The sequence below is a fragment of the Diabrotica virgifera genome, chromosome 1 (genome assembly GCF_917563875.1).
Source record: "Diabrotica virgifera virgifera chromosome 1, PGI_DIABVI_V3a".
Lineage (NCBI taxonomy): Eukaryota > Metazoa > Arthropoda > Insecta > Coleoptera > Chrysomelidae > Diabrotica > Diabrotica virgifera.
In genome coordinates, this window is record NC_065443.1 from 307,018,348 (window position 1) to 307,042,535 (window position 24,188).

The following is a 24,188-nucleotide window of genomic DNA, read 5'->3' on the forward strand; positions in this document are numbered from 1 at the left end:
ACCACAGTTACTACAGAGGGTATTTCTGAAGAATTATTTCTTGTGCTTTAAAATATTTATTTGGCTGCAAGAAAATTTCTTGTTCACAAATATAAATATGGATTAACTTAACATTATATTCCTTATACTACAAAATATTTGTAGTTTTCAATTTAAGAAATAAAAACTTTAGGATAAGAAAATTAAATGTAACCATTAATGCATTTCTTAGAATTGAAGAAATTATCTGTAAGAAATTATTGAGTTGTGTTTAAAAAACTCGTTTCTTCATATGTGAACCGGTATGTTTAAGTTAATAGGATATGTTAACTTTTAAGAAATATTGCTCAAAGAAATCGGTGTTTTAGGAGAAAAGAAATTGTTCTGTCGGTGTAGATTTTTGAGTTGCGCGTTGTTGTCAGACTTCAATTTGCATATCAAAATGTATTATCGTTTTTTGGTCAAACGGATCAATTTAGAAAAAAATGTTATGACTTTTTTGCTTTACATTGTGCCTTCTACCTATACCTTTAAGGAACGCACTATTTTCGGGGACACCCTTTATAAATCAAACCTTTCATGACTTCTACAAAAATTTGCCTACTATAGATAGTGTATGGGATATTTTTCCAGATGCATCTGACTAGGGATGGGAAAAACCTACCGGTTTTAACCTAAAACCGGTTTTTTCCTCTGCAATAATCGGTTTTTCCGGTTGTTTTTTTGTCCCGGTTATAACCAGTTTTGTCTTTATAAAATAATAACCGGTGAAAAACCGGATAAGCGGAAAAAATACTGAATTTAGAGAAAAAAATGGAAAAATTTTTCACCCCCGCGCCTAAATGAGAAATTTTAAGCTGACTGAAACCAATTTCACAACACTGATAACTGATTTCTATACTGATATGGATTCGAATGAAGTGTCGCAAACTAAAACGCAATGTAACCTATTGGATATTGGCTATGACTAAAAGAACCGAACACCGGTTTTTGGAATAACCGGTAAATTTGACCGGTTATAACCGCCAGGTTAAACCGTAGGTAAAAAAAACCGGTATAACCGAAAACCGGTGTTTTGTCAACAAGCGCCATCCCTACATCTAACAACGAGGAAAACTAACAGAGGGTAATTAACAATAATAAATTACTAGAAATAATAATTATTACTAGTAATTTATTATTGCTTAGACGTTTTTAGATTAGATATGTTTTGTTTGTACCTAGGTTTTAATAAAAAAAATTTGTGAAAAGAGGTATATTATGTTCTATTTTTTTTTAATATTCAATATACTCCATATTTACTACAAAAAATGTATTCATGCGACATAATTAAGTCATACACAGAAGATAATACACATTTTACTGAAAAATAATATTGTATTGCATTTACGTCACAAAAATCACAAAAACCCATTTTCCCAAAATTATACTTTTTTGACTTATGTCCCTTTTCACATACACCAGCCAATATGTTGCTCAGGATAGAGTCGATATAATTAGTTGGGAGAGGCTTATGTCCAACATTGGACGATACAAGGCTAAAAAGAAGAAATATAAATGAATGTTTATCTGTACGTCTTTTATAGTATCGTATACTCAACATTTTCTGGATCTACAGAACTAACTACAAATTTTAAGCATATCTAAATTATGTGACTCTTATGGATTTTTGATATTATAGATTTATTTAATTTGATAACAAAAGACCTTCAATAATTTTAAATATCAAAACTATTCCAGATAATACAAAACTATATACCTACCATAATTTTTTTACACCGTTTGACTGGACTACGGCAGTTTTAATGAGTATAAATATATTTGGTAATAGATTCACATTTACACCCAACAAATTTTTCGTTTTCTCAATTGCCATCTTGAATTGCGTATAATCTAATAAGCGCGGAAAGTAGTGGATCATACTGAGGGTAAGCCTTAAAATTTCTCTAGACTACTGTTGGTATGTTAGTTGTATATTTACTACAGCTTCGTCAAGAATATATGTATATGAATATATGTTTTTAATACAAGTACATAGAAAAATACAGAATTTTGTGTTAAAACGCGTAGTTTTAGATGGTTTTGTTCTACTTTCTCCGTAAACTGCTACTGTGATAAATTTTTTCCTAGCTCCTGGAAAATTGAACAATGCCATCAGCTTAACCCTTAGCAACATAGCGACAATGACGTTTTGCAAATGTTTAATATTAATTTTACATTTTTAATATGCACAGTTTGGTCACTACAAGATGTCCACAGTTGAGGACGTCGTGAGCCAATGTGGTAAAAATATTAGATATTTTTTTAAATACCACAAAAAACGAAATCTAAAGTGTTTTATTCAATAAGTAATGTATGGTATCTTACAAAACAATTTTTTTCGTTACTTACACAGATACGAACATTGCATTTGTCGCAAGTCATTCGTGATTTGTTATATTTACCTAAAAATTAATTTCCTCTGGTTGACAACGTCCACAAACGCGTACAATGCAATTTTTAGAAAATCAGTGGTAGCGAAATTTAAACAAAACGGCTATTAACAATAGTAGTACATTCTTTCACGGTTTTTACTCTAAAATTTAAGAACCGCTTGGACCTTGGATCGACATGAAATTTGGCATACGTATAGCTTACATGTCAAAGAAAAAAAGTGATATTGTGCCGATGTGTGCTTTTGCCCTGGGGGTGACTTTCACCCCCTCTTGTGGGTGAAAAAATATATGTCCAAAATATGTCCGAAAATGGGTAAACTGACTAATTTTAAATAACTTTTGTTCTATAAAGCTTTTTCGATAAGTCAACACTTTTCGAGTTATTTCCGAGTGAATATGTTCATTTTTCAAGAAAATAACCTTATTTTTAGACGGTTTTTCGCAAATAACTCAAAAAGTAAGTATTTTGTCGAAAAAAATCTTCCTAGTAAAAATATAGCCTATAAAAAAGTAAAAAGAATGGTGTAAGTGTTAGGTCTCTGGATCTTCTAGAACCAGAGTTATAGCCAATGAAAAATAGATTCATATTCACCAAATTTCAAATAGAATATTTCGACGTGAAATATCCAAAAATTTAAGCACTTTTTGGAGAAAACCCATAATAACTTGTTTAAAGTGTTTAAAAAATTTTATTTCTGTTTTTACAAAAAGTTTCTAGCATTAAATTTAAGCAAGTTACGCTCAAAATAAAGTTGGTTCCTTTTGTTTTGGCAAAAAAAAAATCGGGAAGACCACCCCCTAATTAGCAACTTAAATAAAATTAATCGTTACCGCTCCACAAATTATTTTACTTATCTTGTGTTTATATGATCTGTAAGTTTCATCGATTCAAAGTGCTTATTTTTGAAAAAATTTAGTTTCAGATTAAAATTTTTAAAAATTTTAATTTTGAAAAATATGTTTTTTTCAAAATAACTTAAAAATTGTTAAAGATACCAAAAATCTCGAAAAACAAAAAAGTCAGCATTGCTATTTTGAATATCATGTATTTTTTTGTTTTTCTGTTAGACAAAAATTTATTAAGATTTGGTGTTTCTAAATTTGCATACATTCGTGATCAGTGACTCGTTCAACCCCTTTTAACTACAGCCCTTTCAATAATAAGGACTTTGAACCGATGAAACTTACAGATCATATAAACAATACATACACGAGTCAAGAAACTTGTGAAGTCGTAACGATTAAGTTCATTTAAGATAATAATTAGGGGGGTGATTTTCTCGATTTTTTTACCAAAACAAAAGGGACTAACTTTATTTTGAGCATAACTTGTTTACTTTTGATTCTAGAAATTTTTTTTATAAAACAAAAATGAAGCTTTTTTTAAACACTTTAAATAAGTTGTAATGAGTTTTCCCCGAAATGTGCTTCATTTTTGGTTATTTCACGTTAAAATATTCCATTTGGAATTTGACGAATATGAACATATTTTTCATTAGCTATAACTCTGCTTCTACTAGGTATAGAGACGTGATATACACACCATTTTTTAAAAAAATTTCCAGGCTATATTTTTGTTAAAAATGCTTTTTCGACAAAATACTTACTATTTGAGTTATTTGCGAAAAACCGTCTAAAAGCGTAGTTATTTTGTTGAAAAAATGAAAATATTCACTGCCAAATAACTCGGAAAGTATTGACTTAATGAAAAAACTCTATAGAACAAAAGTTACTTAAAATTAGCCAGTTTATACATTTCCTGACTTACTTTGGAAGAATATTTTTTCACCCCCAAGAGGGGGTGAAAACCACCCCCAGGGCAAAAGCACATATCGGCACAATATCACTTTTTTTCTTTGACTTGTTAGCTATGTGTATGCCAAATTTCATGTCAATCCAAGCTGTTCTTTGAAATTTAGAGGTTTTGCAATATTTTACCGTTAAAGAACGGACTATAGTTTTTTAACAAATTTTTCTATTTAGCAATACCATGCGATACACTCATTACCATATGTTCACATTTATTCGTATTTTTGGCCACCACAATAATTTGAAGTTAAATGTATGATAATTACATATTGTGAAATTGCAAATTATTAGTAATTAATTTTTTAACGATGCTTGTCCAATTTATGTATGAAATGGATGTAGTATTATGAACTGGGTTTCTAAAAATTCATCACAATTTATTTTTTCAACCCCAAAAAATCTACATATCTTCGCTTTTTAAGCTAGAAGGAGTAATTAAAATTGGCCCCGCTGTATATTATTCCAAGCGCAGGCTAGTTTACTGCACTAAATTATGAAATTTATGAAATTTTGACACTATTGACTTTTAAATTTCTTAGCACAATTAATTATATCGGCGATTGTTTGTGTTTTCTATGTTATTTCTTTATTGATTTTTAGTCTGCATTTATATAGAAAAACTGTTGTTTTTAGAACTCTTTAGTTAGCGAATTTTTATTAGTCTTATAAGTTATTCCGATACTGATGACTGGATTACACCGTCGAAGGCTGACATGGTCAACCAAAAACGAAGATAAATCTGGTGATTTTTATAGTGACATTATTTGGTGTAAATCTCTCTTTTGAGTTTATTCCTTCTAGTTTAAATCTTTTCTTCAATATATATGCCATTATTGGAGATTTTTTTAAAACTACACTTACTTTTTTTGGCTATTTATTAGCCAAAACGAAACATTTGTTTACTATTTTTGATAAAAAATTTTTTACGACCAATAACACTGACATTACAAAAGAATCGCCAAAATTGTCATATTCAGCCGATACTCGCGCTGGCATAGTTTCATGTACCCCCACCAGGTCACACATGGAGCGAATACCGACAGACACTCAAATGAATTGGGGATGTTCACACCCGTTGTAACTATAGAAACCTATATTTCAACAAATTAAATATTTCGTTTAAAAGCAGTTAGATGGCATGACAAGTAGTCATTGGACGGAACAGGATGTCCATAATCGGGGACAATGTGATACAAGGGTAAAAACACATAGAGCTAACAAACTCTGGTAAAGTTTAGTCACCGTTTAGTATTGGACAGTTAGACCGGTTGGTATTGGCTTTGAGTTTCGACGGTAGCGCTCTCTCGCGGTTTGAAACTTGTACTTTTCCAATAAAATTGGTGTATGTGAAATATACAAATCGAGAAAAATAGATATTTATCTAAAAGAACAAAAATTATGAACTGAAATATTATTGTAACCTGATTACTGAATAGTCCAGAAAGCCACTGCGCATCCGCTAGGAAAAATATTCTAATTCGGATATTTTGCACAATCTTACTCATAAAGGACTCCTTTTAACAAATTTGCATGTTGCCAGGACCAAAAGATGGTCAAAAATTTTTTAAACGTTTTTTTTTGTTTTTTTCTTAAAATTATTTTTTTTTGCATGGAAAAAAGTTTTTTTAGGTTTTCTGGATCATTCCAAACAGAAAAGGTCTTTAGTGACTTTTTTTAGTGACTTTAGTGACTGTATAAATAATTATGTAAATGTTTACATTACTGAATAGAGAATTGAAGAACCTTTCAGATGAGCTACCACACGACCCCTATTCTCATTTAAAAAAATCATCGATTACGTCATCACGCCCAGACGGATGACGTCACTAGTATACCATATATGCCACAATATTATAACTTAAAAATAAAAATCGACCTATTTCGGGATTTTTCCTTAAAGTCGCCGGTTTACGAAATAACGAATTTATTCCTTTCATTTGCACCATACTGTCGGTGGAAAATAGTGTCGCGCACGCTTGATTAGCAATTAAAAAACAAAGGTGTTTTGAATATTGTATTGCAAAAAACTCTTCGGGATTTCATCAATCGATGTTTAAAGAATATCTACCTACCTTGGCAACATTAAAATTTTCAGTTTTTGACATAGTTTTCCAGGGTTAAAAATGTCCGATTTCGCAATTTTTCAATTTTTAATCGCTTATATGTCAAAAACTATCATTTTTAGAGAAAAGTCACTAAAGACCTTTTCTGTTTGGAATGATCCAAAAAACCTAAAAAAACTTTTTTCCATGCAAAAAAAATAAGTTTAGGAAAAAAAAACAAAAAAAAAAACGTTTAAAAAATTTTCGACCACCTTTTGGTCGTGGCAACATGCAAATTTGTTAAAAAGAGTTCTTTTTGAGTAAGATTGTGCAAAAAATCCGAATTCGAATATTTTTCCTAGCAGATGCGCAGTGGCTTTCTGGACTAGAACGAATACACAGAATTAATAGTAAAAGTAATTATGTTTTTTATTTTATTCCTTATAATTTTAATATTTAATATATAAATTCGTGCGATTGGATGACTGCTTACGCAAGAGTCCATTGAGAAAAAAAAGAAGTTTATGTGTAATTTAGAGGTTACCTCTGTTTTTATTGGCTGTGAGTTTCGTCCGTAGCGCTCTCTAGCGGTTTGAAACTTGTACTTTTCTTATAAAATTGTTCAAATTCTATGCACAAAACTGCCAAAAACTGTCAAATCCCTTCTACTCACCGGCTCACAGCAAATAAGAATTTAGTATAAATATTTAGTTTAAGAATAGGTAGGTAGTCTATTTTTGTATTTAGTTTTCTTAGTATCGTCATAATCATTCACTTTGCAGTCTCTATAATACGTCTCTATAATAAATATGCAGTCAACTTTCCCATTTATATTTCTGAAAAAGTTTGCTGTTGGCTCATACCAATAATAATCGCTTTCACAGACATTCTCTTGATCAGCTATGATTTGGTCTTCTCTGTATTATTATTTCCAGGAACTTACACTCGGCAATTCTCCGATTTGGATTTGATATTCAGCATCGCCTTTTCATCTGATCCAATAAAATTAATGACAACATAAACATATCCCATCTAAAGTTTTACTGATGTTCTTCTCTTCCATCTAAGCATTTTCATTACTACCACATACTTTCAGCTTCTTTCTTTTTGACCAACATTCAGTTCTTTATTGCCTTTTATTGTATCCTTTTTATTTGTTGTAAAACGTTGTTGACTTTTTTTAATGGAACACCCAGTATATTTTTTTAATTTAAAGAAAGATCATTCACCTATCCAGCGATATAAAGTTTTTCAAAATCGGTTGTCAAATCACTGAGTAATTAATTTTTAAAATGAGAGGTGCAACGTGGATATCACATACCTAAATAACATAATTAAGCAAATTGATACTATGTTATGTGATTTCCACATTGCATCTCTCATTTTAAAAATTAATTGATCAGTCATAAATGACCATTTTTTATATCGCTTTTAGATAAAAAATGGCGGATTTTTGAAAAAAACGTTGTTAACTTTTTTTTTAATGGAACACCCAGTATATTTTTTTTATTAAATAAAGGTCATTCACCTATCCATCGATATAAAGTTTTTCAAAATCGGTTGTCAAATCACTGAGTAATTAATTTTTAAAATGAGAGGTGCAACGTGGATATCACATATTGCATCTCTCATTTTAAAAATTAATTTCTCAGTCATTTAACAACTGATTTTAAAAAAAAAATGATATCGTTGGATAGGTAAATTACCGTTTTTTCAAGTTTTTAGGTAAATGACCATTTTTTTATATTGCTTTTAAATAAAAAATGGCGGATTTTTGAAAAAAAAAACGTTATTGACTTTTTTATTGAAACGCCCAGTATATTTTTTGTAGCTTGAAAAAACGGTCATTTACCTATCTAGCGATATAAATTTTTTTAAAATTGGTTGTCAAATTACTGAGTAAATAATTTTTAAAATGAGAGATGCAATGTGGAAATCACATAACAATATCATTTTGCTTAGTTACGTTATTTAGTTATGTGATATCCACGTTGCACCGCTAATTTTAAAAATTAATTACTCAGTAATTTGGCAACCGATTTTGAAAAGCTTTATATCGCTGGATAGGTGAATGACCTTTCTTTGAACTTACAAAAAATATACTGGGTGTTCCATTAAAAAAAAAGTCAACAACGTTTGTTCCCAAAATCCGCCACTTTTTTTTTCGTATTTGAAAGTGATATAAAAAATTCAATACATTCAGACAAAACTCTCATTAAAATAAAACATTTCAGCGAAAACCGCATTTTACTATCTTAAACCGTTTAGAACTTATAGGCAGTTAAAGTAGGGGAAAATATAAGTGGATACCCGGTATTATTAGTATACCTAACTTATTTTTTATTAGTTTCAGTTTGAGATGGCTCCTTTACCCGATGATTCTGTGCAAACAACACCTCTACCAAGGCAGTTCCTACGAGAACATCCAAAAGCAATTTATTCAGATGGAAAAGGACGAGTCAAGCAAGACCTAGTTTGGTTAAACATATTTAAAGTTATATTTTACCACACACTAGCAGTTTATGGTATTTGGAAAATTGTTACTTTACAATCCATGTGGCAAACTCTCCTGTTTAGTAAGTTCGTTTCTTTACTAATTTTATCTGAATTAATCAGTAGTCAACCCATTTTTCTTCTTCTTCTTCATCTTCTTTTTTTTCTTCTCATATGCTTTTGCCCTCTCAGGCCGCGTTGCGTCCAATTGGGATTCCGCTTCTTCCTTTACCAATTTTTCCATGCATTTCTATTTTTGGGCATCGTCTTTAATTCTTTAATACCTTTCTTTTTTCTTTATTCCTGCCTATTTCTTCGATCTTATCTAGCAATTTACGTCTGGTTGTTCTTCTTCGCCTGTTCTCCTTTTCCCTCTTTAATTCTAGTATTAAGCAAAATTAATTCTAGAATTAATTCTAGTAGTTTCATTGTAATTATTTCTGGTTTCATTCATATGTCCGAACATTTGATTCCGTTTCATGTACCCAGTAATAGGTTTTTGCTTTATCATTTTACTGATATGCTTATGCCCTATCCTGCCCCATTTTGTTTCCCCGCACATTTTTCTCAAATGTTTCACTTCCATTTCACTCAGTGGCTGCTCGTCAGGGTCGGCACTGCCGACCCACACATTTATATATACATTATAGAATTTTTTTTAATATTTAATTTAATCAGAGTTGATGATATTGGTTTCTGTGAACTAAACAAAAATATTTGTGAGATAATACGGACTAAATTTTATTCATGGTTTTAAAAATAATTCGACCAATCCGAGTGTGAAGTGATCCATGCACGTAAAAAGACAATTTTCAAATGATCCCAGCAGCCATGCATTCGTTTGGGATTGTGTGAATTCTTATTATAAGATCCGTTTCGGCAAGCCGACCCCAGATTGACGATTTACATGACAATAATCTACGAAATAGTCGATAGGCAACCAATTATACATTTCACCCGTATTCACTTGAATGGCAAGTCCGCCAAATTTCAATCTGCCGATCGGTGATGATCAGCAGACGGCAGCAGAGCAGCAAGGTACGTAAAATAGCTATGTATGTAGGTAAAGCCGAAGCGAAGATCGGTGGAATATGCGCATTTTATCAATGAATATGCGCATTTTATTAATGAGTGAAACTTTTAAGTTTTTTTTAAAGTTTTTTTTACTTTAATGACGAAAAGAGCAAGCCCATTAGCAGAACCCATTTAAAAATTATTTTGCACATCATATTTGAAACATTATTTGGTTGAAAAATCTCATTTTTGTTGGCAAAAAAAATATATTAATTTGTTTGGACTAAACTACAGTTGTGTTTATCTTAAAAAGGATATGTTACTATCAACATTCACACAGTGTTGCCAAACTGAATTTTGTTATTTTGAGTGGAAATTTTCCCAGCGATCTCCGAAGGTACAATACCTTGCCAGTGCGCGCGGGATGAAATTATGAAATTAGTAGTTTTACGTCGTCTTTGATATTATTATTTTCTTTTCAAGTTGTAAAAAGAACAAAAAAACAAAAATCTCCTATGAGGACTGAAGTCTTTTAATTAGGAATACCTATCTGAGGAAACAAAAAAATTCTTGCCGACCCTGTCTCTAAAGCCACGAGCCGCCACTGATTCACTGATCTACTTCCTATAGGGCTTTTCATTCACAGTCATTTGTTTCGAGCTTCTGTCATGTGTCACATAATATTAATATATCTACGTCGTACGTTATTGATATATACCCATGATACAAACCAAAGACGTATGACGTAGATATATTAATATTATGTGACACATGACAGAAGCTCGAAACAAATGACAATCGATGAAAAGCCCTATTGGGGAACCGTCTCTCGCCGTTCTTACTCTATTTGTTGTCATTCGGCTTATGTAATTGTTCCATTCTATTCTTCTGTTGTTTCACAGACAAATTCAACCCATGAGCCTGAAACACGCTAGTTAGGAAAAATAATATAAGGGACTTAATGCATAATCAGTTATTATTTATGTCTTTTATGTAGTTTGGGTTTACCTTTTTAATGTCTTTTGGTTGGTGTTTTATTGGAAGTTTCCCTAAGACAAATTTTCCCTCCCAAGTTAAATTTCTGGATCGGCTAATGATTTTTAATTTGTTTGATTCTAGCTTATAGCTTATTAGATTTTTTTCTATAGTGTAAGTGTAAATATTATTAGCCGAGCAAATTAAGCCTTTTGGCTCGCAATTTTTTCGTCCAGCATGGATTTACTTGAAATTTTCACAGAAGGTAGGAAATAGTCCAAGGATCATTTTCTATATCATGCTGCTGTACGCTAAAACCTTGGGGGTAGTTGTCACCCCATCTCGGGGGTGGGAATTTTTTATTACATTTTAACCATATTAATCGATGTAAAAATAATTTTAAGAAAACAATGTTTTTTACATTTTCTTCGCAGAACTAATATTTTTCGAGTTATTCGTGGTTGAAAGTAACAGTTTTTCGACGGAAAAATCGACTTTTTTAGAGGGTTTTTTGAGAATATCTCGAAAAATATGCATTTAATCAAAAAAACTGTAAATACCAAAATTGTATCTTTTAGTAACACAAACGAAACTGTTTTCCTATAATATTTTTACGACCAATACAAACCGAGATACGGCATGTTAAAATTTAGCTTTTTTCGTCAAATGCATAATTTGAAATAATCAAAGCCAAATAACGGAAAAACTGCATTTTTTCAGGAAAACTTACATGATGTTTTTTCAAGCATACAATAAGATCTTTCAAAAAATAATAACAAAAAGTTTTTAGCAAAAAAATTGAGCAACTTATGATAAAAAAAAATCGGTACCTGTTTTTCTCTACGAAAAAACAGTGAAAACGACCCCCTAACTACCCTTGTAACTGAAAATTGGTCTTCACCTTTCTGTAATTCCTTTTATATATACATTATCAATACACCCAAGAAGTTTGACCTATTTAAAAGGCCTTTTAGAAAAATTGGAGTTTAAAGAAAACTTGATTTTTTTCAATTTTGTATTTTTTATCATTTTCTGCAAAATATCTCCGAAAAAACTGGAGATACGAAGAAAATGATAATTACAGTGGAACCCCGATAAGTCGGCCCCCGATAACCCGGAAGTCCGGCTAACCCGGACCGATTTTCATCAGACAAAAATTTAACAAATAAACAATTTAACAATTTTATCAAATAAAAATGTATGTAGGCCAAATAATATTTCAGAGATAATGTGTATTTGTGTAATTTGAACACATAAGTACAATAGTAAAAATGATTCATGCACACGACGGCAGCCAGAGCGACCGTCTCAGCTTATCAGAAAGAACAGACACCTGTCTGTTTAAAAAAGACGTGACTATTTAAAAATTCTTGTATTGTGTGTAGTACAGCCTATTAATCACTTCCGTTCTGTAATGTAATCGTGCTTCAGATTGTGTTTGCTTTGTCTACGTAATGATAACAAAACGTAAAAATGTTGCAGTGACAATGGAAAAGAACCTAGAAACATTAGGTAGGATTGATAAAGACGAATCTTTAAAATAAATTTATTGCAGCATCATAATATGATATTATGCTACCATAGGTCTGGATCCCGCGTATGAAAAAAAAGTTGATTAATAGCAAGCTAAAAATTTATTAATAGCTTAAGGGTGTCTAGTCGGATAAACTTTGATATATGAGAACACTGGAACAGGGGCAGTTTTAATTGTGGAACAGGTCAAAAATTTGGAACGGTCAGAACACGAAAATGGCACATTTGTTTTGTCCGACAGAACAGACATAAACTCTCCGAACAGAGATTAAACTCTCATGCAAAAATCAGACTGCTATTTATCACCTGTCATAATTCCTGTCATTTGACATATTCTACATATTCCACTCATTAAAACGCCAATTTGGTGATAAATAGCAGTCTGATTTTTGCATGAGAGTTTAATCTCTGTTCGGAGAGTTTAAGTCTGTTCTGTCGGAAAAAATACATGTGCCGTTTTCGTGGTCTGACCGTTCCAAATTTTTAACCTGTTCCACAGTTAAAACTTCCCCTGTTCCAGTGTTCCCATATATTAATGTTTGTCCGACTAGACACCCTTAAGCTAATAACAAATTTTCAGCTTGCTATTTATCAATTTTTTTTTGTACGCAGGATCCAGACCTACCATATTATGGTGTCGGTACATCTCTACAGTATGACTGAGTTTTTTACCAAGAAATGAACAAAACTCTACACTCTATACAACTATACGTAATTTAGATGTGTACTGTGCATATGTGTTTCATGTTTTTGTAATTGTAATGGAGGTTATTTATTAATTTTTACTATATTTTCCGGCTAACCCGGATTTTCGATAACCCGGATCGGCCGCGGTCCCGATTAATCCGAGTTATCGAGGTTCCACTGTACTAAATTGTAGCTTTTTTAATGGCTAACATTTTTCTGTGCATAGATTTCTATTACAGTGAACAGTTTACGAGATATAGCTGTTTAAAACATATATTTACGAGCAAACATCCCCTTATTCGAGCCTTTTAAACCCACCTCAATAAAAAATTAAGGGATCTTACGGAATTTAATTTACACAGTCTTATTACCCTTTCAAAATTCTACAAAACTATTATTGAAAAAACTTTTTATCGCCAAAAATGAAGGAGCTATGTTTATAAAACTAATTTTTGTTTTCGAATAGTCCCCTTATAGAGCATTTTTAATGTACCTATATAATACCACAGAGCCGGTTCTTATACTGGATGACTAAAAAACTATTTGTATCTGTATTTTTATATATTTGTAAATTCGTATTTTTGTGTAGATAAATGTTTTTGTAATTCTTTAATTCTACTTTTTTTTCTGTATAGATCTATTAAATTGTCTACTTATAAAAAGTGCAATGTTATTAAGGGTGGTTTTTAAGGGTTGAAAGATTATGATATTATATCCTAAGTCCTAAAGCATAAAACAATCATTATTTAACCAGTCAAAACCGAATTTTACCTATATTAAAGTTTACAATGTTTTTATATAATTTTTGACAATAAGGGTAGTTTACACCCCTAAGAATAATCAACGCCCTTGAGCATGATATAGAATATGAAGTACAGGGTAAGATGATCCTAACCCCAAATTTTTATGTAAATTGATGCAAGCCGAAATTATTCTTTTATGATAAGTAAACTTTTCATATATAGCTCCAACAAGGGTTATTCTAAGGGTTGAAATATTGTGATACTAAATCTTAAAGCACAGAACAATCATTATGTAACTAATAAGAAGCAAATGTTGACAATATTAAAGTTTAAAATGGTATTTCATAATTTTTTACAATTAGGGGTGGTTTTCACCCTTAAAAAACAAAAGCGTACAACGGCTCAATATAGAAAATGAACTAGAGGGTGAAATGAGCCTGATTCCAAATTTTTGTACAAATCGATGCTGGACGAAAAAATTGCGAGGTTTTGCCATTTTTTCAGCTTCATTTCCTGGACTAAAAGAATTCATATTAACTGAACAGTGTTAATAGCCAAAGCAACGAAGCACTAAAAAGCCCAAAACCTAGGAATTTTGTGCAGTAAGTTGAATCGTCATGCAACTTTTTGCATTCGATTCGAGAGAGTGTCAGGCGATTTTTTTGAACTAAATTGATCTCCGGCAAAAATTTTTATGCATAAAAAAATGCATTTTCAAAGTGCATCTCAAAGAGATGAAAAATGAAAAATTTAGAACTCAGGAATTATTGACGGAAATAAGTTCAATTTTTATACATGGGGGTTTTGGAGCTCACTGAACACGAATTTCACTACGGCGATGGTCTCCGAGGTACCTGGTGCCCAGGGTGGAACTCGTCGCCTGGGACGATCGAATAATTCTCGAAATTAATATTGGATCGAAAAATATGTATTCCATATTTTTCAAAGATCTGTCAAATGACACTAAATACCACCTCCCACTCCACCCCCTGGAGATGGAGTGGGGGTAACTTTAAAATCTTAAATATAAACTCCCATTAGTTATTACAGATTTGGATTGCTTACGCAAAAATAAGCCAGTTTTATTTGAGACATTTTTTCAAATTATGGATAAATGGCGCTATAATCGGAAGAAACAATTTATCGTGATACCATAGGTAAATTATATAAACGGTCTAATATTTCGAGAAATACGGTTCCAAATAAAAAACCAAAAAATAATTTTTTAATATTTTTGCCAGAACCTATCGAATAACATCAAAACACGACTCTCCACCCCACCCCTGGAGTTGTGGTGGGGGTAACTTTAAAATCTTAAATAAGAGCCCCCATTTTTTATTGCAGATTTGCATTTCCTACGTAATAATAAGTAACTTTTATTCAAGACATTTTTTCGAATTATGGATAGATGGCGCTATAATCGGGAAAACACTGTTTATTAGCGCCATCTATCAGCAATTCTAAAAAATGTTTTAAATAAATGGTACTTGTTTTTTTCATGAGGAATCCAAATCTGCAATAAAACACGGGGATTCCTATTTGATTTTAAAGTAACCCCCCACCCCACCTCCAAGGGGGAGTAGAGGGTCGTGTTTGATGTTATTCGATAGGTTCTTGAAAATTATTAAACATGTATTTTTTGGTTTTTAATTTTGATGTGTATTTCTCGAGATATTAGACCGTTTGTTTCTATAATTTACTTATGGTATCAGGATAAATCATTTTTCCGATTATAGCGCCATCTATCCACAATTAGAAAAAGAATGTGTGTGTACTTTGTACGCACGTAAGAAGTTATACTTCTAGTATATGATTATATGATTATAAACGAAATTAATATACTTTTTATTTATATTTTATTTAAATATTAAACTAATTTATACTTACTACTTCTCAAATATTTTTATTAAAACAGTGCCAAAAATTAAAATAATAAAAGAACAAAACATACACAAACACATTAAAAATGCCACAAATGATTTCTGAACATTAATTGTTGGAAAATTTTTTAACTAAATACGTATTTTCTGAAAATAAAATTATATAATAAATATACTATTACTCAGTCCTCACAACAATAAAACTAATATATTATACATTTGTTTACCTTCATATTGAACAATTATTTATTATTGACAGATCATTTCAACACCCAATCAGAGCCCGTATAGCGACTAATAAATTTCACTTGCATCGTGCAAAGTGGCTATGTTCAAATATCATAACAAAATTTGATCAACTATTTTTAAAACACTTACCAGTGTAAAATTCTTTAGCTTTGAATAAGCGAGATCGTAGATCGTCCCGGTTGATTGTTGTTATCCACAGTTCACTACGCCTTCGAGCTAATAGGTTTTTTATCAGTAATTTTGCGGCACTCATACTAGTCACAGTTTGATGGGCTTTCATATTGGCATGCAACAATCATCTCTTCTTTGTTAATAAGTCCAAAAATATAATATGAAAACTATTTAAAAAGGCAGTATAACCATTAACTAAACAGTTTTTCGATCCAATCTTCATTTCGCGAATTATTCGATCATCCCGCGAATTATTCGATCGTCCCAGGCGACGAGTTCCACCCTGGACACAGGTACCACGGAGACCATCGCCGTCATGAAATTCGTGTTCAGTGACTTCCAAAACCCCCAAGTATAAAAATTGAACTCATTTCCGTCAATATTTCCTGAGTTCTAAATTTTTCATTTTCCATCTCTTCGAGATGCACATTGAAAATGCATTTTCCCATGCACAAAATTTTTTGCCCAAGATCAATTTAGTTCACAAAATTGCCTGACACTCTATCGAATCGAATGCAAAAGTTGCATGACGATTCATCTTACTGCACAAAATTCCTTGGTTTAATGCTTCGTTGCCTCGCCTATAAACAATCATTTAAAATTTAAAATTGTTAAATTCAAACCTATTTATTAAAATTATCTTTTAAAATTACTAATAGTGGAACAAAAGCTTTATCATAAAGTTTTTGTCACTGATAAGAATTCAAGGTCTGATGGGTTGGGCAGTCTAGGCTTTTTACCGCAATGCTAATTATTATGAATAGATTAAAGTATCGAAAATGACAGAGTTAGGTTTTTTGGACGGAAACAAGTAGCACTTCTATACAGGGTGTTTGGTAAAGAATTGGCCATAGCTTAACCGTAGATTTCTGAGCATAAAATAGGTCGATTTAAGCTAACTTACCTTTGTACGAAAGTTGATAATAACCGAAATACCTGACAGGCATGAGCTAACAACACGAAATTTGGTACGTGGGGGTTTTTTGACGACGACGACGACACAAGAATGACCCAGATGGCAGCAATATGTATAAAAACATTAACAGGCAAATAAAAGCAAAGATAAGAATAGCAAAAAATGAATGGCTTAAGCAACAATGTATCGATCTAGAACATTTACAACGACAACACGACGATCGGAATTTACATAAAAAGCTTAAGGAGACTGCTGGAATATACAGAAAACGAAGACCAACTATTATAGTTAATCAGGATAACCAGGTAGTGCTAGGCGAAAAAGAGAAAATTCATATATGGGAAAACTATATCCAGGAGCTCTTTCATGACGAAAGACCCATGAGTGAAGTTTATACAGACGACCAGCTGACTGGCCCTTCAATCACTTAAGAGGAAATAGAAAAGGCAATATTATATTCAAAAAACAATAAGGCACCTGGACCTGATGAAATCCCTTCAGAAATACTCAAACTACTAGATGAAAGGGGAATTTCAGCACTACATAAAATATTTAATTTAATTTATAAAATTGGTTGCTATCCTCAGCAGTGGTTGCTCCCTACATTTATTCCCCTACCCAAAAAAGCCAATGCAAAAAGATGTGAGGATCACAGACTCATTAGCCTAATGAGTCACACTTTAAAAATATTCTTTAAAATACTACATCAAAGATTATACAAAAAATGTGAATGGGACATCAGTGATTCTCAGTTTGGGTTTAGGCAATGTTTGGGAACAAGAGAAGCAATAGTAGCAACACAGGTGTTGGTTCAAAATTGTTACGATCAGAGGAAGGACATATTCCTGTGCTTTTTAGACTACGAGAAAGCGTTTGATCGTGTCCAACATCACAAGTTAGTGCAGACCCTCAAGAAGCTTGATATAGACCAAAAAGACATAAGATGCATTGAAAACTTGTACTGGTATCAGGCAGCACAATTAAAAATAGACAATTCTATATCCAAATCCATACATATAAGAAGGGGTGTTCGGCAGGGATGTGTGCTTTCCCCTCTTTTATTTAACATTTATTCGGAAGCCATATTTCAGGAGTCTTTGGAAGATGCAGAGATGAGAATCAACGTGAATGGAGTATTGATCAACAACATACGATATGCTGATGATGCTGTCTTAATTTGCGACAACATAGCAGATCTTCAACAACTTGTCACTATAATCGGAGAATACAGTAAGCGAATGGGACTAGAGATTAATACTAAAAAGACCAAATTCATGATCATCTCCAGAAACTTGGATGCATTTGAAAACTCCACCATAACACTGAATACTAAGTCCATTGAGAGAGTGTGCAAATTGAAATACCTAGGAACGTGGCTTTTTGAAGACTGGGCATCGGATAGAGAAGTAAAATGTCGCATTGAGCAAGCTCGACAAGCTTTCGTAAAATTCAGGAAGGTACTGAGCTGCTCAGAGTTCGACCTTACACTGAGACTAAGGTTTACTAAATGCTACGTGTGGTCGGTGCTGCTATATGGCATAGAGGGCTGGACACTCAAAACGAGGGATAAAAACAGATTAGAAGCCTTCGAAATGTGGCTTTATCGCCGTATCCTAAAGATACCATGGACAGCGAAAGTCACAAATGTGGATATCCTTAATAGAATCAACCAAGAACGTCAGCTTTTCGAAAACATCAAGAAGAGAAAAACGGCGTATTTGGGTTACATCATGCGAAACGAAAAATACCAGTTCCTTCAACTTATAATCCAGGGTAAAATTGAAGGCAGGAGATGAATAGGACGCAAGAAAATGTCCTGGCTCCGAAACATAAGGCAATGGACAGGGATTAACGACATACAATTTCTGATACACATTGCAAGAAACAGAGAGTTAATGGAAAATGTGATCGCCAACATCCATTAGTGGATTTGCATTTGAAGAAGGAGAAGAAGGGGTTTTTTGGGAGGAGAAATTTAAATTCGCCACCAAAAATTATGCATTAATCAGAGAGCGCCACATACGTCTTTCAATGCTCATTTAACACGTTAATTTTTTTATGCCCCACTCTACATACTTTTTGAATAAAAATTTTTATTCTCTTAATATTTTTACATAAAAAAGATATACTACATTCATACCGCTAAACTTAACCATTTTGGTTGGTTGGTCTGTGTCCATTGAACTGGCAAGAACCACAAGTTCTTATCGAGCAGGGAACCATGTTGCCCTTTGATCACTCCTTACACATTTAATCTTCTAACATCGACTTGGAGTCGCTATAAATATCATGCAATTATTATGTAAACCATAATTCTCGATGTAACTATTTTCAAAAAGTTGCTAGTTTAATATATTACGCAGAACGCACTGAAGATGATCTGATCCAGATTGAAAACGTTTTGCAAATCCTTTTGGATGACTTTTAATGTTTTTTAAGAAAACTTTTTTATACCATTGTACAAACGAAGTTTTTACTTCTGTATGATTTTTTTAATATGGTATACGGCCAGCTACTGGGATTTTCCCATTGATTTTGTTTTAACCATTTTGTTTGCATAATATCATTGTAGTTAAACCCGAAAAATAAACTTAAGAAGAAACAGTAGCGATCAACAGGTAGCGAAAACGCGCTCCAAGATTGCGGCTGTAATTTTGAATATTTTTTCGAGATATTTGGCACACGTATTCGTAATATAATAAAGAATGGCGGTACAGAGCCCAATTTGAAAAATATATTAATATGTGGAAATTACTCTGTAATTAAATACAATATTAAAAAAACGAGCCTGTACCGCTATTAATAAGAACAAAAAAATACAAATTCTTCAAATAAACTTTTTTATCCGATGCCTAGATTTTGTGTCATTTTGGAATTACTAAAATTTTTTATTTCATTAGTAGTTCCAAAATGACACAAAATCTAGGCATCGGATAAAAAAGTTTATTTGAAGAAAGTGTATTTTTTTGTTCTTCTTAATGGCGGTACAGGCTCGTTTTTTTAATATTGTATTTAATTACAGAGTAATTTCCACATATTAATATATTTTTCAAATTGGGCTCTGTACCGCCATTCTTTATTATATTACGAATACGTGTGCCAAATATCTCGAAAAAATATTCAAAATTATAGCCGCAATCTTGGAACGCGTTTTGGCTACCTGTTGATCGCTACTGTATCACCTTAAAGCCATAATACATTCCAAAAATGTATTTGTAAATTTGTTCTAATGGAATTTGCGATGCAATAACATAAATATGAGAACTTGCACAATTATTATGGTTTTAAGTTTATTTTTCGGGTGGAAGTACAATGATATTTTGAAAACAAAATGGTTAAGTTTAGCGAGATGAATGTAGTATATCTTTTTTATGTAAAAATATTAAGGGAATAAAATTTTTTATTCAGAAATATAATAGCAGTAAGTATAAATAAAGTATAATTATGCAAAAATTATGGTGCATCGCAGAATTAAAATTCGTTTATTTCGAAAACGGTTAATTTAGCGATATGAATGTAGTATCTTTTTTACGTAACAATATTAAGCGAATAAAAATTTTGATTCAAAAATATGTAGAGTGGGGAATAAAAAAAATTGAACGTATTAAATTAACGCTGAAATACGTATGTGGCGCCCTATGAGTAATACGTAATTTTTGGTAGCGAATTTAGATTTCTGGTGCCAAATAGCCCCAGCTTACCAAATTTCGTATTGTTAGCACATGCCTGTCAGGAAATATTCAAGAATAAATAAAATAAAAGTTTAACTTTGACACTCTATATTTCGGTTATTATCAACTTTGGTACTAAGGTAAGTTAGCTTAAATCGACCCATTTTAAGCTCATATAAGCTGTGGCCCATTCTTTACCAAATACTCTGTATATATAAAATTCTCCGGTCGCAGTGTTTGTTACCATACTCCTCCGAAACGACTCGACCGATTTTTATGAAATTTGGGAGGTATATTCGACTGGAATCGGAGTAGGTTATTATCTATATTTCATATACGTACGTCATAAGAGGGTTTGCCCATGACGACGTAACTCTCATAATAATGAAGTGAAAAATACGAAATTAAGCAGGTATACTCCCAGCTGGATTTCGGAAAGGACCATACCGTACCAATTTCTTTCTCTATCGCAATCCGTTTCCAAAATAGCGAACCGACGCCATAGAAAAATTTTCAGCACAAAAAAAGAACGAGCGGCAAATTTCCTAACAGAAAAGTGCAACAGTTTAACCTTTGGACTCAAATTCGACAAATAAATATAAATTTTTTAATTTTTCGAAATTTTTCAAAAATATCTCTTTTTTCACGAGTCATAAGTAGTAGAAAAATTTTGAGTACACGAAAAAAAAACATCAGCAAATTTTAAGTACAAAAAGTACAACATTTTAACTTTTCGAGTCAGATTGGCAAAATATGAATTTTATAATTTTGCGAAATTTTTCAAAAATATCTCTTTTTTTACGAGTCATAAGCAGTAGAAAAATTTTGAGCACACGAAAAAAACGAGCGGCAAATTTCGTGTACGAAAAGTGCAACACTTTAACTTTTCGAGTCAGATTGGACAAAATATGAATTTTTTAAGTTTACGAAATTTTCAAAAAATTGCTATCTACAAACGGAATTTTTACTGACGAATCATAAGCCTTATAATCATTCTAAGCACACGGGTAGAACGACTGGCAAATTGCATAAAAGAAAAGTGTAACTATTTAACTTTTAAATTTGAATTGGACAAAATATGACTTTTTTAATTTTGCGAAAATACCTCCAAACGGGACTTTTCTCACAATCCGTAAGCCGTAGAGAAAATCTGAGCACAAGAAAATAACGAGCGGCAAATTTTATGTACGAAAAGTGCAACAATTTAACTTTTCTACTTAGATTGACAAAAAAGAAATTTTTTAATTATAAAAAATATTCAAAAAATTGGTATCTACAAACGGAATTTTTACTCACGAATCATAAGCCTTACAAAAATTCTGAGTACACGGGTAGAACGAACGGCAAATTTCATGGAAAGAAAGTAATACATTTTAACTTTTGGAGATAAATTGAATAAAATAATAATTCTTAAATTTTATGATTATTTTTTATTCTATCAAGCATGTCGACGACTCAACATGAACATATCCACACAGAAAACAAAATGCATTACCATTGCGAAAGACCCAATTAGATTCAAACTAGTGGTAGAGGGGAAACCCATAGAACCGCTAAACCAGTTCAAATATCTAGGTTTAGAGTTATCAAGTTATCATGGCCCAGTCAGGGACCTAAAAGGTCAAATTAACAAGGCCGCTGTGTTGTCCGGATGTTTGAGAGATGTGGTCTGGAATAACCCATATATGAGAATGTACAGCAAAGTTAGAATTTATAAAACTTGCATAAGACCTGTTATGACCTATGGAATTTAATCAAAAAAGACACCAATAAAACCAAAAGCATGCTGCTAACAGCCGGAATGAAGACACTAAGAGCAATAGCAGGGAAGACAAGAGGAGATAGAATACGAAACAACATCATCAGGGAACAATGTGGCGTGCAATGTCATGTAACAAGAATGGAGGAGCACAGACTACCAAGAATTGCTCTAGAAGGAAAACCAGCAGCCAAGCGTCCAGCGGAGAGACCACCAAAAAGATGGAGAGATAGCTGGCAGTCTATCCCTCCAGAAATACTTCAACATCGGAATTAACAGATCGACAAATCTACAAGTATAAGAAGAAGAAGAAGATTATTACCTAATAGACTAAGAGCCGCTATAGGTGAAAATTCTTAATCATTTTAGGCACGACGGGACCCTATAACTTAAATAGTAGAACCTAAAAGAAAACGTTTGAACACTGTGCCGTCACTTTTCAGTGGCACATGCGTCTACAGTGGCGCATCAAACTTTCCACTTATGGACGGGATATATAAATTAAAAAATACCCTCCCTAATTACCAGAATTTAATTTTTTTCATTTTTTTAAGTTTTATGTGATTAAGACATAAGATTCATCGTAATTTTAACCCACCACCCCCTTCTCCCTGTCCCCACCATCAAAAACTTTATTTTTCGATTTTATTTTTTTTTTGTTGGGATGCAATCAATTTTAAAATTTCAAAAAATTTACACGCATAGTTAAGGGTTTTATAAAACACGCCTATTTTTTATAGACCTGTAGGTTGAGTGTACATAACCTCAAAAAAATTTTAAATTTTTTGTTTTTGAAAAAAAGTATATAACTTTTTTTTGGGGATAGCTGCAGATCTAATTTTTTCTTAGTCTTGTGTATTTTATCAATTTCTATTTTTTTTCAGATTTTTATGTAACGTTGGTCACCTTCAAATATCCGAAAAACTGTTTTTTAAGGGGGTTTTGGGGGGTTTGAACGTGTTTTTCTGATTTTTAAATATTTTAAAGAACTCAGTTACTTCAAGTTACATATAACCTATAAAAACAAAATTGAGTTGATATATTATGAAGTCTATAAAATAGGGAAAATCCCCCAAAACCCCCCAAAAAATGTTTTTCGGATTTTTGAAGGTGGGGAGACTTACGGAAAAATCTGAAAAAAATTTAAAATATAGTGTTTGATAAAACACACAAGATTAAGAAAAAATTAGACCGGCAGCTATTCCTCAAAAAAAGTTAAAGGCTTTTTTGAAAAAAAAAATTTCTTTTAATTTTTTGAGGTTATGTACACTCTACCAATGGGTCTATAAAAAATAGGCATGTTTTATAAAAGCCTCAACTATGCGTGTGAATTTTTTTAAATTTTAAAATTGATTGCATCCCACCAAAAAAAAATAAAAACGAAAAATGAAGTTTTTGATGGTGGAAGCAGGGGGAAGGGGGGTGGTGGGTTAAAATCACGATGAATCCTATGTGTTAATCACATAGAACTTAAAAAAATAAAAAAAATTAATTCTGTTAGTAAGTTCTGTTAACTTTTAATTTATTTATCCCGTCCATAAGTGGAAAGTTTGATGCGCCACTGTCGACGCATGTGCCACTGAAAAGTGACGGCACAGTGTTCAAACGTTTTCTTTTAGGTTCTACTATTTAAGTTATAGGGTCCCATCGTGCCTAAAATGATTAAGAAATTTCACCTATAGCGGCTCTTAGTCTATAAGTTTAGTGGGCCTGCTGTCCTCCGAATTATTGTCCTCTCTAGGATCCTCAATATTTCTTCCTCTTTCTGTGTCAGACACATTCAGTTTAGTATTCTGAGTAAGTTTCTTATCTTTGTGGAAGTTGTTGTATTT

The 24,188-nt window shown here is 32.2% G+C and overlaps 1 protein-coding gene across 2 annotated transcripts in view; it reads left to right on the plus strand.

Moving 5' to 3' along the window:
* Nucleotides 1-1,812: 1,812 nt before the first annotated feature.
* The window catches only part of LOC126885993 ((11Z)-hexadec-11-enoyl-CoA conjugase-like), a 42,593-nt gene continuing 20,217 nt past the window's right edge, over nucleotides 1,813-24,188 (plus strand). The window contains exons 1-2 of one of the 2 annotated variants that reach the window (XM_050652836.1): nucleotides 1,813-1,907; nucleotides 8,619-8,841. In XM_050652836.1, the coding sequence (XP_050508793.1) occupies nucleotides 8,625-8,841 (217 nt within the window). In that variant the 5' untranslated portion in view covers nucleotides 1,813-1,907; nucleotides 8,619-8,624. Of the gene's footprint in view, nucleotides 1,908-8,612; nucleotides 8,842-24,188 lie in introns of both variants that reach the window. The other variant, XM_050652832.1, reaches the window with a different exon arrangement.